Here is a 13490-nt window from a genome sequence, read left to right on the forward strand (position 1 = left end):
GCACCTTTCCAATAACAATAGCTTTAAAGGCTCAAATAACATGACGACGGGGGCTGACGCTCATTGAGCACCGATCACGTGCCCGGCACTGTTCAAAGTACCTCACGGAACCCTCACAGTAAGTCTACGAGGTGGGAACTACCATCAACCCCCCTCACAGACGGGAACACTAAGGGTCAGATGGTCAGTGACCAGGCCAAGAGTGCTGGGGGAGGGGCTCACCGTCATCATGTCGTCACACTTCATGTCGGGCTCGTCCTCATCCTCACTCTTGTTGTAGAACTTGCGGAAGAAGTTGAAGGCCACCACGGTGTACAGGTAGACCACCACCGCCAGGAGGCCCACGGTCATCACCAGCTGGGGGTGTGCAGGGGGCTGGTCAGCTCCACGCTCGGCCGGCCCCCCCGGTCCTCACCCCCAGTCGGTCAATGTGGCCCCCCCTCCGGGTCTCACTACCCACACCCACCCTGGCTCAGCCCGCCCAGCCTTGCCCTTCCTCGCCGGAGCCGCCCGACCCTCACCCCTCCACCCCTACTCAGGCTGCCAGCTCATCCCTGCCTGGCTCACACCCCCCAGGCAGGCCCCCTGCCACACCTGCTTCCCATTATGGGTGACGGAGGACAGGATGGTGCGCAGCGTCTTGACCCCCATGGCAATGTCCAGGAGGTGGGCCGCAAAGAAGAAGTTGTTGTAGTGTCCCAGGAGGGACATCACCATGTACCAGCCCAGGTATAGGAAAGACTGTGGGCACACAGGGTCAGGGGTCAGGGAGCGTGCAGGATTCCTGGGGAGCACTCCTGAGGGGAGTGTTCATGAGGGCCAAGGAGCACTGGGGGGGGTAGGGAGCACTCTGGGAACAGGGGGTCCAGGAACATTTGAGTGGCATGGGAGTGCTCTGGGAGTCACGATGCCATCTCTGCCTAGGGAGCGTCTGGAGGATTGGGAGCACTCTTCAGTAATGGAGCACTCTGGGTGAGAAGCCATCCTAAGGGTAGTTGGGGAGCCCTCTGCTGAAGGACACAGACTGAGAATTCAAGAGCACCTGAGGGACAAGGGGCTTCGGGGGGCCAGGGGGTATCATAGGACCAGAGGTGCATGGGGGCTCAGGAGTCGGTCCCTGGTCAGGGATACTGGGGGTGGAGCCCCCGGCCCTCCCAAGGCCCTCCTCCCGCAGCCCACCCCCCACCTATGAGCCCCTCCTCACATTGTCTGTGAAGATGACCCCAAACTTCCAGATCTGGTACTTGACGTCAATGGACATGAGCCTATGCGGGGTGGGAGGAAGAAGGACGGGCGGATGCCTGAGAGGCTCAGTCCCTGGCCACCTTCCCTGATGGCCCCAGGCCTGTACAGGATGGCCCCTGGCTTACCAGGTGAGCAGCCCCGGTGGTGGTTCAGGCTTACGCTCGTTGTGGGCTGTGATCTCCAGCGTGGCCAGATCCATGCCCAGCAGCTCGGCGATCCGCTCCCGCCCATAGATGTCCCCATGCTTGTCCAGGACCTGTACCAGGGATTGTGGGGACATGTGGACGTGGCTGGGGTGGGGGAGGGCATAGCCTGTGTGGGGCATTCTGGGGACATTCTGAACTTTGTGTGAGAAATTGGGCTTGCGTTTTTCTAGGGACAAGGTTCAGAGCTTTCTTCAGATCCTCAGGGGGAGGGTCCAAAAGTGATAAAGTTTCAGTTGATTCACTAACCAAATTAATAGGGATAATTTATTATTATTAAGGTGGTAGTGAAGGAACCCTATATAATTGGGTCTCTGCCATCAGTGAATTCTTCTCCCACTCACCCCCCTCATTCACTCTGCTTCAGCCACACAGACCTCTTCGCAGTTCCTCAAATATACCAGACACATTCCTGCCTCAGGGCCTTTGCACTGGCTATTCCTCTTGCCTAGGACACTCTTCCCCCAGATTTCTACTTGACTCACTCCTTTACCTCATTAACTAGTTTGCCCTTTCCTGCCTACCGGACATGAGAGGGCAACCCCTCCTGGCCAGTGCGTGCGCGCACACACACACACACACACACACACCCTCCCCACCCCCCATCACTGCTTTTTTCTTGTACAGCACTTATCACCACCTAAACCTTATATATGTGCTCATCATCTGTGTTGCCAGCTCGAGTGTCAGAATCACTGTTGTGTTTACTGTTGGATTCCTGGCACATGGCAGGTGCTTGATAAATGTCTGTTGAGTGAATGAATGATGGTAACAGGCGACATGTGTCTACTTTCCCTATGTGCCAGATACTGCTCGGGTCGTAGGCCACAGAATCTTTACAACCACCCTGTGGGGTCAGTCCTATTACTACCTCACTTTGAATCTTAGGGAAACTGAGGCACAGAAAGGCTGACACAGGAGTAGAAAAGCAGGCAATCCAGCTCCAGAGTCTGTGTACTTCAAATAATATGCCTCACCTCTTCTCTCTTAACTAGTATTTAACTGAGTACTCATTCTGAGCCAGATACTGTGCTCTGCTCATAACACATATTATGTCATTACAGAGGGAGGGGGTGATTGTCACGCTCATTTCCAGATGGGCAAACTGAGGTACTCCTCAGGGAGCCAAAGCCCCTTGCCCAAGGTCGCACACAAAGCAAGTGGGATGGACTGGGACGGGACTGGGACGGCCAGGTGGCAGCCAGAGAGACCCAGCTTGGGAGACCCTTCCACCTCCCCATCCACATCCTCACCTTCCGCTTGACAAACTTGTCCCAGTAGTTGCTGGGGAAAGACCTGCCGAGAGAGACAGAGAGACCCCGAGGTGTCAGGGCCAGAAGGACCCGGAGGCACCAGCCGGGCCAGGGTGGTCGGAAGTTCCAACGCTTTTCTCACAGGGGACCCCGCGCGGTAGGGTTGCGCCTCACGGGGAGTCAGGCTCCGCAGGCCTCGTGCCAGGCGAAGTTTTTCCCCGGGTCAACTGCTACCCCCATTGCCATCTTTGGTGGGGCCCATGGGAGGCAGCGGGCTTGCACCGGGGGCCAGGCAGCTCTGGTGCGTGAAGGGCAGGGCAGAGTCCGAGCCAGCAGCCTGGCCCTGCTCCGGCGGCGAAGGGAGTGATGTGCTCTCTCACCCTGTTTAGGCTTATTGGATGAGTCTAACCCTTTTGTTCCCACTTTTTTTTTTTAATATATTTTTCACATTTTTATGTATTTTTGAGAGAGAGAAAGAGAGAGCGAGTGAGAGTGAGCAGGGGAGAAGCAGAGAGAGAGAGAGGGGGACAGAGGATCCCAGGCAGGCTCCGTGCTGACAGCACAGAGCCCGACGCGGGGCTCGAACTCACGAACTGTGAGATCGTGACCGGAGCCAAAGCTGGGCGCTCAAACGACTGAACCACCCAGCTGCCCCTCGTTCCCACTTTTCTGATTGAGAAGTTGATGCCCTAAAATCCTGCAGGGGTGGGCTTGCTGGGAGTTTTGTTGGGTTTGGAGTGGAGACTTATGAATCCAGGGGTTCACGCCTATTTGATGTGTTTCGATTCTTGGCACTTCCTATCCTTACTGATGCTCAAGTTGTCCCTGAAGTGTCCAGCGGGAGCCCCTTCCCCTGGCTGCACGCTTTCCACGGAGCACAGCTTTGCTTTCTGACACAAGGTAATCCAGGCTGATTGCACTTCCCCGCCCCAGGCCTGAAATCTGCCGCTTCTCCAAGGAGCCTGGTTCCTTTTTTGTGGGAAACGGTATTTAGACGTGGAGGTCCTGGGCGGACCCGACTTTAAACAGATGTCTCTCCCTCTCTCTCTCCGTTAAGCACGTGTGCTTGAATGCGTAGAAGTTCAATGTGCCTTCGATGGTGACAATGAGAGCACAGGATGTCCTTGGTGTGGTTCCTCTCCCTCCTCTCACCGCTTCTCCTGGGCAGGACCCCACGATAAAAAAACTTCCGACACTTATCCAGGGCTCACTGTGCCCCGAAAACCACATGAGTTCGTCTCGTTTCATTGTTACAAGACCCTCGGTGCTATTGTTTGTCCTCATTTTACAGATTAGGAAACTGAGGCACAGAGAGGCTAAATGACTTGGCCAAGAATTCCTAGCTAGCATGTGGTCAACCCAGGCTGCCCGACCTTGCGTTCTTATTCTAGAGATGATGAGCCCCTGCTGCATGAACACACGAAATTGGACTTGATCGGGGGTGGGGGAGAGGGGGAACGGAGTGGGCTGGGAGGGCGCGGAGGGGGTCCAGAGTCCCACCACACTGCTCTCACACACCCTCGCTCCCTCTCTGGGGTCAATTTAAAAGCAAAATGATTTCCTATTTCCCACTTGTGGCAGCGGGGTAAGAATCACACGTGGGGGCAGGGTTTCAATGCAGGTTCCTGGGCCCCACCCCAGACTCACTGAACCAGAATCTCCAGGGTCTGGGCCCCAGGGATCCCCATGTGTTACCAGTACCCCCACAGGTACTTTAACACACGGGAGATTTGTCTAAATAATGGACAGGAGGACTAAGGCTTGGGGAGACTGAGTCAGGACTGGCAGCGACTGGTCTTTTGAGGCCGAGGCCCGGCCTGGGGAGGAAACCCAGCTCTGTTCCCACCCCCCACCCCCAGAGGGGAACCGGGCCTTACGGCGTGTTGAGCACCAGTCGGTCCCACTGCCCCTTCACGTCATCGTCCTCAGGCTGTTCCGTGATGTAGAGGCCATCAAACTCCAGCTTCCGGGCCAGCTCCTTCTCCCGTTTAAAGATCACCAGGGGCACCTACATTGTGCAGGCAGGCAAAGGGGTGGGCGTCAGGCTCCCTAGGAGACCACAGCCTCAGCGGGAGCCAGGAGATCTTGCTGGAGCAGGTGTGAGACCCCACATCAGGGGAGCTTCTCCAGAGCAATCAGGGCAGTAATTGGGGAAAGGTGGGCAGACGGGTCAGGGCTGTGGTGGGAAAAAATCAGGAAAGCCCAGAAGTGGTGCCTGAATCCACGTGCCCCTGTTAGCACCCACGTTATGTCTGAGGCCCCACAGACGCCGCCGGGCCCCACTAATTCACCAACTGACCAGTATGCAGGAAGTAATATTCCCAGTGAGAAGTTCTGCCTCTTGATCCAGAAATTAACATAGACACAGGACCTGCTCCTCAGCTGTGACCCACATTAGTTCCCTGAATATTAAATAGCGTCCTTGCGGAGGCCCCAATCCTGTACCCAGGCCCCCCTTGTCCCAACCACCGAAGGAGGTCCCCCCAGCCCCTGCCCTAGACCCTGTCAGCTAGTGGCCCAGCACCTCTCCCTGCTTCACAAGACCTTGCCCCAGAATCATGGCCACGACCCACCTTAAGGCAGTTGTAGCCAATGATGCAGAGAAAGGCCACCAACGTATGGAGCAGGCTCAAGCAACGCAAGGCAGGCTCCATGTAGCCCGTGCTCTCCTCCAGGAAGTAGTACACCATGTTCTCGTCCTCGTCACCCTCCGCCTCCTCGCCGGCCCCCGAGCCCCAGCCAGAGCCGCCGCCAGACCCTGCACCTGACAGGTCCCCGGCTGCCGAGCCCTCCATGTCGTCCTCCCCTGGTGGAGAGTCTGAGACCTGAGGCGGGGGAGAGGTCGGTCAGGGCGGGGACCCTGGTGTCCTGACACCTGCTCTGCCCCACCCAGAGCCCACTGACCAGACGAACGGCCCCCATTGCTGAGGTTAGTTGTTGGGGGGGGGTGCGGGGGCCCTGTCGGAGACAATCTCGTTAGGGCTGTCAATCAAGATGGAGGGTGGGTCCAGAACCCTAGCTAGTAAATCAGAGTCCGTCTCCCATTTTACAGAGGAGGATATTGAAGCACAGCGAGGTTAAGCACCTTGCCTCACGTGATGCCACCAGTGAGCGCTAGAGCCCGGATTCTATCCCACAGGAGCCACTCTGCAAGACTGCTTCTCTGTCCTGTTATCTAGATCCCTGGCAAGACCCCAAAGGGTCCTTTTGTCCTTAGGAGGCCTGGTTCTTAGCCCTTTCCTTCCATTCCTTGAGCTGCCCATTTCCTCCTTCCCGCAAATTTCTCTTTAACTTACGAGAACGCAAAAAAGCTTAACTGAATCAGTGCATGTTGCTGAGAGGCGAAGGTGTGTGCCCAGGGGCACAAGACTGGCACGTGGCAGAGCTGAGCATGGAACTCCAAACCGGTTCCCTGCTCTAACTGCCATACGCAGTCAGGCGTCTGTCCCAGATGCGCCCAGATACCCACCCACACTCCCATGCGGGTCCCAAGATCCAGATGTCCAGGCAGAACCCACCTCGGAACCCCCAACCCCACACCTTGTCCCTTCACTGCGGGGGCCCTGGGAACCTGGTAGGGGCAGAGTCACCCCCCTCCCCCAGCCCAGGTAAGCGTCTGATTCTCCTGACCCCTCGTGACGAGCACCTTATAAAACAGCAAGATGAAGTTGATGGCGAATGCCAAGAAGAGGGCAAGGAATCGCAGGGTGTAGAAGTTCCGGGAGAGGTAGTTCTAAGATGAGGAGAGAAAGAGAAAGAGCTCACGCTCCACCTTATTCCCTGGAGAATTCACCCCATCATCCACCCACAATCCGAAACCTGCTCTCACAACCTCCTAGTCATTGAGTGCTTACTGTATACCAAGACCTGTGCTCAGAGCTTTATACACATGAAACTTGTGTAATCTTACCACACCCCTAATGGAGTGAGCACAGCAGATATACCCATTTCACAGATGAGAACACCGGGACTCAGGGAGGCAAGATGTCTTGCTCAAGAGCACACAGCCAAGCAGCAGCAGACCTGGGGTTTGAGGCCAGGCACTCAAGCTCTGGAGTCCACACTCCCAACTTCTCTGCTATGCTGCTTCCTGTGTGAGGCCGCCCTGTCTTTACCCCAGGCAGAGGGCAGCTACTTCTCTCTCTCCCTCCCTCTTTTTCTCCCCATCGTTCTTCCTGTTCCTCGTTCTTCCCATGCATCCTCACTGGACCACCTTCCTTCCAACATGTTTCCTTCAGCCCCTCAGGTCAGGTTGGGCCTGGAGAGGAGGCAGGACAGGCAGAGCCCTGAGCCCTGTCCTCCCAAACTCCCTCTCTTCTTCCTGGCCTGGATGAGGAGATGAGTTCTGCCCCCCCACCCCGAACAGGAGTGGCTGGGACTGGTGTGGTGGTTCTGACCCGAAGGCCGAGGGCCAAGAAACAGGTCATGGTGGGAGGAACGGAACCACGGCCTTGGCTGGATTTTGCTCTGGATGGCAGATGGGGGTGGGAAGCCTAGGCAGGGCGCCCCAGATGAGCAAAGTGTGGAGGTTGGAATAAAGATCTTGAACAGGGAGAGGCCGAGGAGCCAAGCCACCTGAAATGCTGTCCCGTCACCAGGTCCTGCCTCTGCCTGGGGACATCTCTGCCCTCAAGCCAGCCTGGCTGCTTCTGAGAGATGAGCCTGGCACGGGTGAGGGTGGGGAGGGGAGGTGGGGGAGGAGTGTCAGCAAACCCCTGCCGGGTCCTCACCAAGAACTTCACCCTCTGCACTTCCAGTTCTCCCCAGAATTCCAAACCCCCGCCTCCAGCCTCCTCCTTCTTTGGAGGGGGTGGAGAAGGTGCTGTCTTCTTGGGGGGCTCTGGTGGGGGTTCGGGGACTTCTTCCTTCTCCCCATTCTCAGCACTGCAGGGCAGGACACAGAGAGAGTGAGGAGGTGCCTGGGAAATTCATTCATTCATTCAGAGCCATGCACTGGGGACACAGTGATGGGTCACTGCCCTTCCATGGGGCTCAGCCCAATGGGGGTACAGACTGGTCACCAGGCAGCGGTGGCCCAGAATGGTCAGGGCCAGGATGGGGGAGGCTCGGGGTTTTGTGGGGGCCCAGAAACACCTCTTTGACCTGATGGTGGGGGATGTGTGTCAAGGCAAGCTTCCTGGAGGAGACACGCGAGCCAAAATGGAAAAGAGGAGGAAAACAGATGAACATGGGAGAAAGTGTTCCAGCCGGAGGGAACAGCCCACGTGAAGACTTGGGGGCAAGACAGGAACACTCGTTTCCCCACTCCCTTTCAGAGGCCCTCCTCTGGCCCTGGCCTGGGCTGGGTGATGCTGAGGACACGGTGCGACCTCAGGAGACTCCTGATCCAGGAGGGAAGCGGTGCTAGAGGGTGGGCCCCTTGGACTCCAAGGCCACTCACTCGGCTTTCTCAGGCTCCGGCTCCGGCTCCGGCTCGGGCTCTGGTTCTGGAGGCAGCTCCTCTTCTTCTCCATCCACCTGGCGGCGGGGCAAGCATCAGGGTGGAGCCCCCCCCCCCCCCCCACGTGCCTCTCAGAGCTGATCTGCCTGTTCCTGCCTGTGTCCCTTCCCGGTCATGTCCCCTAGACAATCTACGTTTTACTCTCCTCCCATCAGAAGAGGGATTGAGTCTCATTTTCCAGAGGGGAAACTGAGGCTTAGAGAAGTGGACCGCCTTGTCAAAGCACTGTGCAGAGTCAGCCTGACTCCAAGTGGAGCTCTGCTTCCCCAGGGCTTCCCATCCCCCTGACACCGCACCCCTTGGCGCTCCTGGCGGGAGGGCCTGAGGATGTGGGCTACTTAAACCCTCACAACCATCTGTCTCTGTCTGAGGGGCTTTCCCAGTGTCCCTGACCCTGTGCCGGGTTGTTCTAGTTCCTGGTCCCCGTTCCCCTCTAATTTTGCTTCTGGGTCTCTCCTGTCTCTAACTCCAGATGTCTTTATCTCTCCCAGAAATACTACTTGTTTCACTGCGAGCCTTTCTCTAAGTCTCCATCTGAGTCTCCGTGTCTCTCTATCCCTTGTCTCTGCGTGCCTGTCTCTCAGGTTCTCTCTCCTCCCTCTGTCTCTGAGTCTCCCTCCCGGGCTCGTCCTCCCTCTCAGCCCCGACGTCTCCAAACCACCCCCGCCCCCGGGACCCCGCCGGCCTTCTCACCCCCAGCTTCCTCTTGATGATGGGGGAGCCCTCGGGCGTGGGAGGCTCCGCCGGCGTCGTGTCGCCCATGTCCCCGAGGCCGCCCGCCCCTTCGGGCCGGAAGGGGCCCCCCTCGGCCACGGCCACGGCCCCGTCGGCGCCTCCCGGGACCGCCTCGTGCGCCGCCGCCTCCTCGTCGCCCGCGCCCTCCGCCTCGTCGCCCGCGCCCTCGCCCGCGCCCTCGCCGTCCGCCTCGCCACCGGGCCCGGCCGGCTGCTCGCCGTGCACCTCGTCGCCCGTGGGGTCGGGCATGCCCGCCAGGAGCTCGGTCACCGTCACCTTCTTGGCGCCCTCCACGAGGCCGCCGCCGAAGAGCGAGCCCCAGAGCAGGCGCAGCGCGCCCGCCGCCGCCCCCGCGCCCGCGCCCGCCGCGCGCGCCACCGCCGCCCAGAGCAGCGCGCCCACCGCCGCCGCCGCCTCGCGCGCCGTGAGCCGCCGCAGCCGCCGCACGCGCCGCCGCAGGCTGCGGTAGCTGAGGCCGCGCAGCGCACGCGCAGCCGCCGCCGCCGCGCGCGCCGTCACGCCCGCCGCCGCCGGCCCCGCCGCGCCCTCGGGCCCCGCCGCGCCCTCCTCCGCGCCGTCCGCGGCCGCCTCGGCCGCGCCGTCGTCCTCGTCCTCCTCGGGCTCGCCCTCGGGCTCGGAGATCTGCGCGGCGATCTGCATCTCGAAGATGGTGTCCTCGCAGAAGCTCACGAAGAGCTCCATCTTCTCCGACTCGCCGCCCTCGTTGACCACGTCGAAGATGAACTGGCGCTTGGACTCCTTCACCTGCGCGCGGGACGGGGCGCCGCGGGGTGAGCGCGGTGGGGGAGGGGGGGCGCGCCGCGAGCATTCCCCGCAGAGGAACTCGTTTCGTCCTCGCACACACTCCCAGAGGGGCTCTCATCCGCGTTTCGCAGATGAGGAGATGGGGGCCTAGCGAGTCGCGTCCTGGGGGTGCCGCAGCTGAGAGGTGGCAGACGACTCGAATTCCCCCACAGGCTGGCTCCAGAATCAGTGGTATCCGCTCCTTCGAGAGACGGAGCGTAGTGGTTGAGGGCCAAAGTTCCGCAGCCCGCCAGCCTGTCTGGGTTCCAGCCCTGATTCTGCCACCGAGTAGCTGGGCGATTTGGACGGAACCCTCTGGGCCTCAGTTTCCCTCTCTGGAATGGGGGGGGGGGGATGGGGATCATCGTAGGACCTCAGTTACAGGGTTGGGGTGAGGATTCAATGAGTTCATAGATGCCGAAGGATTAGAACAGTGCCCGGTGCCTAATAAATGTCACATAGTGCTTCGTGTTATTATATGGCTGCAGAGCACCGGAGGTCCGCGGCCGCGGGCATGGACTCTTGACCGGAAGGAGAAAGTGGGAATGGGAGGGGGTGAGCAGGCAGAGGTGGGTGTTTGGAGGAGTAACACTAAGCGAAAGAATGTGCACGTGGGCAGCACGTGAGAGGCAGGAGGTGGGGGCGGGGGGGGGGGAGGTGGGAGGAGCTCCCCACCGCATGTACAGGAGTGCGAAGGGCCCGCGGTGAGCCGGGGCTTCCTGCGGACGCGGGGATGCGGCAGACATCCTGGGGCAAGGATGGTGCAACCACCTTTGTGCCAGATCGGAGGTGGTGGGGAGTATGCAATCGTGTCCCAAGGGACACAGGCGACTGTGCAAAATGTCCAAGCGTCCTGTGGTTAAGGGAGGAATCGCGTGGCAGTACGGGAGGCTGTGGGGAAGCATGCGACCACCTGGGGCTCCAGTGTGCACGTGGACGTGGGCACACAGGTCAGCCACGCAAGGGCCCAGGCCCGAACCGGAGGGTAGTGCCATTGTGGGCAGTATCAGGGCACGTGAGGCAGGCATGAGTGTGCAGGGGGGACCGGAGAGTCAGTGCAGTAAGGCCTGGAATATGAGGACGGGGTTCAGTGTGGAACATGAGCCCAAGTGGGCTCCAGCCAGGTGTCAGACAGGAGGGGCCCAGTTTATGAGGAGGGGATGGGCGTGCGAGCCTCATGGGCTACAAGTAGGAGATGGGAAGGGGTGTGCAAGAGCATGTGGGAGGAACATGCAGGTGAGGAGCAAACGGGAAGCGTGAGTGTAAGGGATGTGCAGTGTGTGTGAGCAGGAGGGCCACCAGGGCAACAGAGGCAGGGCTGGAGGCTGAGGGTGTGTGAGGACACGTGGCAATGGGGGAGACAGAGAGAGAGAGAGAGAGAGAGAGAGAGAGGACAGGGAATGGGAGCTACATGCAAGCCAAGTGGGAGGTGGGCTGGAGGCCTGCCAGAGCCACACGAGTGTACTCTTGGAGCAAGTGAGTGTGTAAGCCACATTCAGACAGTTGTGGGCGGGCACATGAGAGGCTGAGATGGGGCACATGAGGCCAAGGAGTAAGCCTGGCCATCAGGGATCCTCAGGGGCTCTTGTGGGTGAGCCGGAGGGTGGTCGGAGTGTGCATGAGTGATCGTGGGCACGCCAGGGCCACAGAGAGGGCAGGCGGGGGTGAATATGTGAGGGGTGGGCAACCATATGGTGTGCCAGGACTTATCCTGGGGGCGAGCGTACGAGAGATGTGCACCCACATGTGGACTCCAAATAAACGGACATCGTGTGACAGGACCTCAGAGAGCACATGGGGTGACTGGTGAGGGGCAGACCGGCATGACAGGGCATCCCAGAGCCCCCAGGGTGAGTGTGCAAAAGAGTGGGCACGGGTAGGCCAGGACCGAGAGAAGGCCCAGGGGCCGGTGGCAAGGTGAGCAAAGGGTGTATAACCACGGATAACCAAAGTGTTCCAGTAGGCGACAGTGTGGGTGTGGTTGCAACAGAACTGTAAGGACAAGCTAGAACTCCTGGGGTGAGTGTGCAGGTGGCAGGCACGGCGTTCAAGCCTGCGAGGGCACAGCGACGCTGCTGCATGTAGGAGGGGTGTACATCGCCGTGTGGGCTAAATCTACAAGAGGTGGGCAGGGGAGACCCGGGGACGTGCAAGGGCACAGCAGGGCCCGTGAGTGTGTACAAAAGGGTGGGCATGGGCTTGCATGAGCAGAGCAAGGGCCCTCAGGACCTGCACAGCGGATGTACAAAGCGGGTACACGCTTGTGGGGTCCCGGCGTGCGAGGAGCATGCGCCGAAGCCCGAGGAGGCAAGCATGCACGTGCGCAGGCCTGCCCACCTGAGGCATCTCCCACTGGGTGCGGTTGGTTTCCGAGATCTCGAAGTAGATACGCTCGATGCGGCGCGAGGCGCCCATGATCTCGATGCGGCCCAGGTAGGGCCGGAAGTACTCCAAGATGCTCTCCGCCAGCTCCAGGAAGTTGCGCAGGCGCGGGTCGTGGGGCACGTGCTCGGACAGGTTGGTCAGCAGCACCGCCACGTTGAAGCCGATGTCGCGGGCTGGCTCCTGGAAGCGGTTGGCGAACTCCTCACAGTTGATCATCTCGTTCTCATCCGCTTCGGAGCAGGAAAGCAGGAACTGGATTTCGGGGCCCGTGAACTGTTTCTGGCTGTCCATAGCCTGGGAGTGGGCAGGGGTGAGCGGGGGGTAGGTCAGAGGGGTGGCCTGGGGAGCCACAATGTGGACTTTTCGTAAAGACAGAAGATTCCAGAATCGCAACCAGCACCCAAGGCTGAAACCCGGCAGTTTGGCACAGACAGGGCTGAACCAGCCATTCAAATACCGAAATCGTGCATTTCCGCAAAGCTGAGCCCCCATCCACTCCTTTTTCAGAGGTGGTAAGGTGTGAATTGACGAAACTCAGCTCTTGTGTAGTAATTGGTAAGGAAACGGTGCCCCAGGCTCTCCATGTGGCATCCTGGTTTGCCCTGCTGGCCTGCTGTCTACCCTCCCCACTTGATGGCACCTGTGGGCTACACCGGAGGCTCTCTGGGACCCTGTGGCTGCAGCTGGGTCTGTCCAGTTGGGGTCAGGGAGCAGGAAAAGAATGGAGCTGCAGCATTTCCCTCCCTGGTTTCCTCCCTGTGCTGGCCGTGTGCCTCCTTCAAAAGTGAGCAGCCCTTGGAGGTAACTACTCTCTCCTCCAGGCCAGCCCCTTGAGGCTAGGGCCCGGCTAATACTCGCCACCCCCGCCCCAAACCTTCCCCAAGGCCCTTTTGTGCTGTCCCCACCCCTTTCCGGCAACTACAGGATGGACGGATGACACAGTGGGGGGCTCTGAATTTCAAATGGGAACAGTCATGTGCCCGTCACCCCAGAAGTAACAATTGGTCATGCTGACACGTTCTTCAAATTCTACATACTTAAGAACTAAAACACTGCAGGTATGATTGGAGCCTTCTGTGCAATTTTGTTCCATTCCCCTCCCCCCACCCCAGCCCCACCTTCTCCCAAAGTAACCCCTATCCTGGAGTTGATGGATCCTTCCAAACACGTGTCAATACTTCTACTATCTATATCCTGGCATTCTGTCACAAAAATACATAGGATCCAAGGGGCGTGTGGGTGGCTCAGTGGGTTAAGCGCCAACTTCCGCTCAGGTCACGATCTCACGGTTAGTGGGTTGGAGCCCCGCATCGTGCTCTGTGTGGACAGCTCAGAGCCTGGAGCCTGCTTCGGATTCTGTCTCCCCCTCTCTCTGCCCCTCCCCCACTTGTGTTCTGTTTCTGT

At 59.3% G+C, this 13490-nt stretch overlaps 1 protein-coding gene across 1 annotated transcript in view; it reads right to left on the bottom strand.

Moving 5' to 3' along the window:
- RYR1 (ryanodine receptor 1) overlaps window positions 1-13490 on the bottom strand; it is a 112577-nt gene that overhangs the window by 3206 nt on the left and 95881 nt on the right. Inside the window, exons 88-99 of the mRNA XM_042970107.1 lie at window positions 12039-12380; window positions 8856-9662; window positions 8103-8179; window positions 7432-7585; window positions 6348-6434; window positions 5275-5526; window positions 4579-4709; window positions 2702-2744; window positions 1371-1501; window positions 1205-1265; window positions 595-741; window positions 223-357 (exon numbers count right to left, since the gene is read on the bottom strand). Of these exons, the coding sequence (XP_042826041.1) occupies window positions 223-357; window positions 595-741; window positions 1205-1265; window positions 1371-1501; window positions 2702-2744; window positions 4579-4709; window positions 5275-5526; window positions 6348-6434; window positions 7432-7585; window positions 8103-8179; window positions 8856-9662; window positions 12039-12380 (2367 nt within the window). The remainder of the gene's footprint in view (window positions 1-222; window positions 358-594; window positions 742-1204; window positions 1266-1370; window positions 1502-2701; window positions 2745-4578; window positions 4710-5274; window positions 5527-6347; window positions 6435-7431; window positions 7586-8102; window positions 8180-8855; window positions 9663-12038; window positions 12381-13490) is intronic.

This window comes from Panthera tigris, chromosome E2 (assembly GCF_018350195.1).
Source record: "Panthera tigris isolate Pti1 chromosome E2, P.tigris_Pti1_mat1.1, whole genome shotgun sequence".
Taxonomy (NCBI): domain Eukaryota; kingdom Metazoa; phylum Chordata; class Mammalia; order Carnivora; family Felidae; genus Panthera; species Panthera tigris.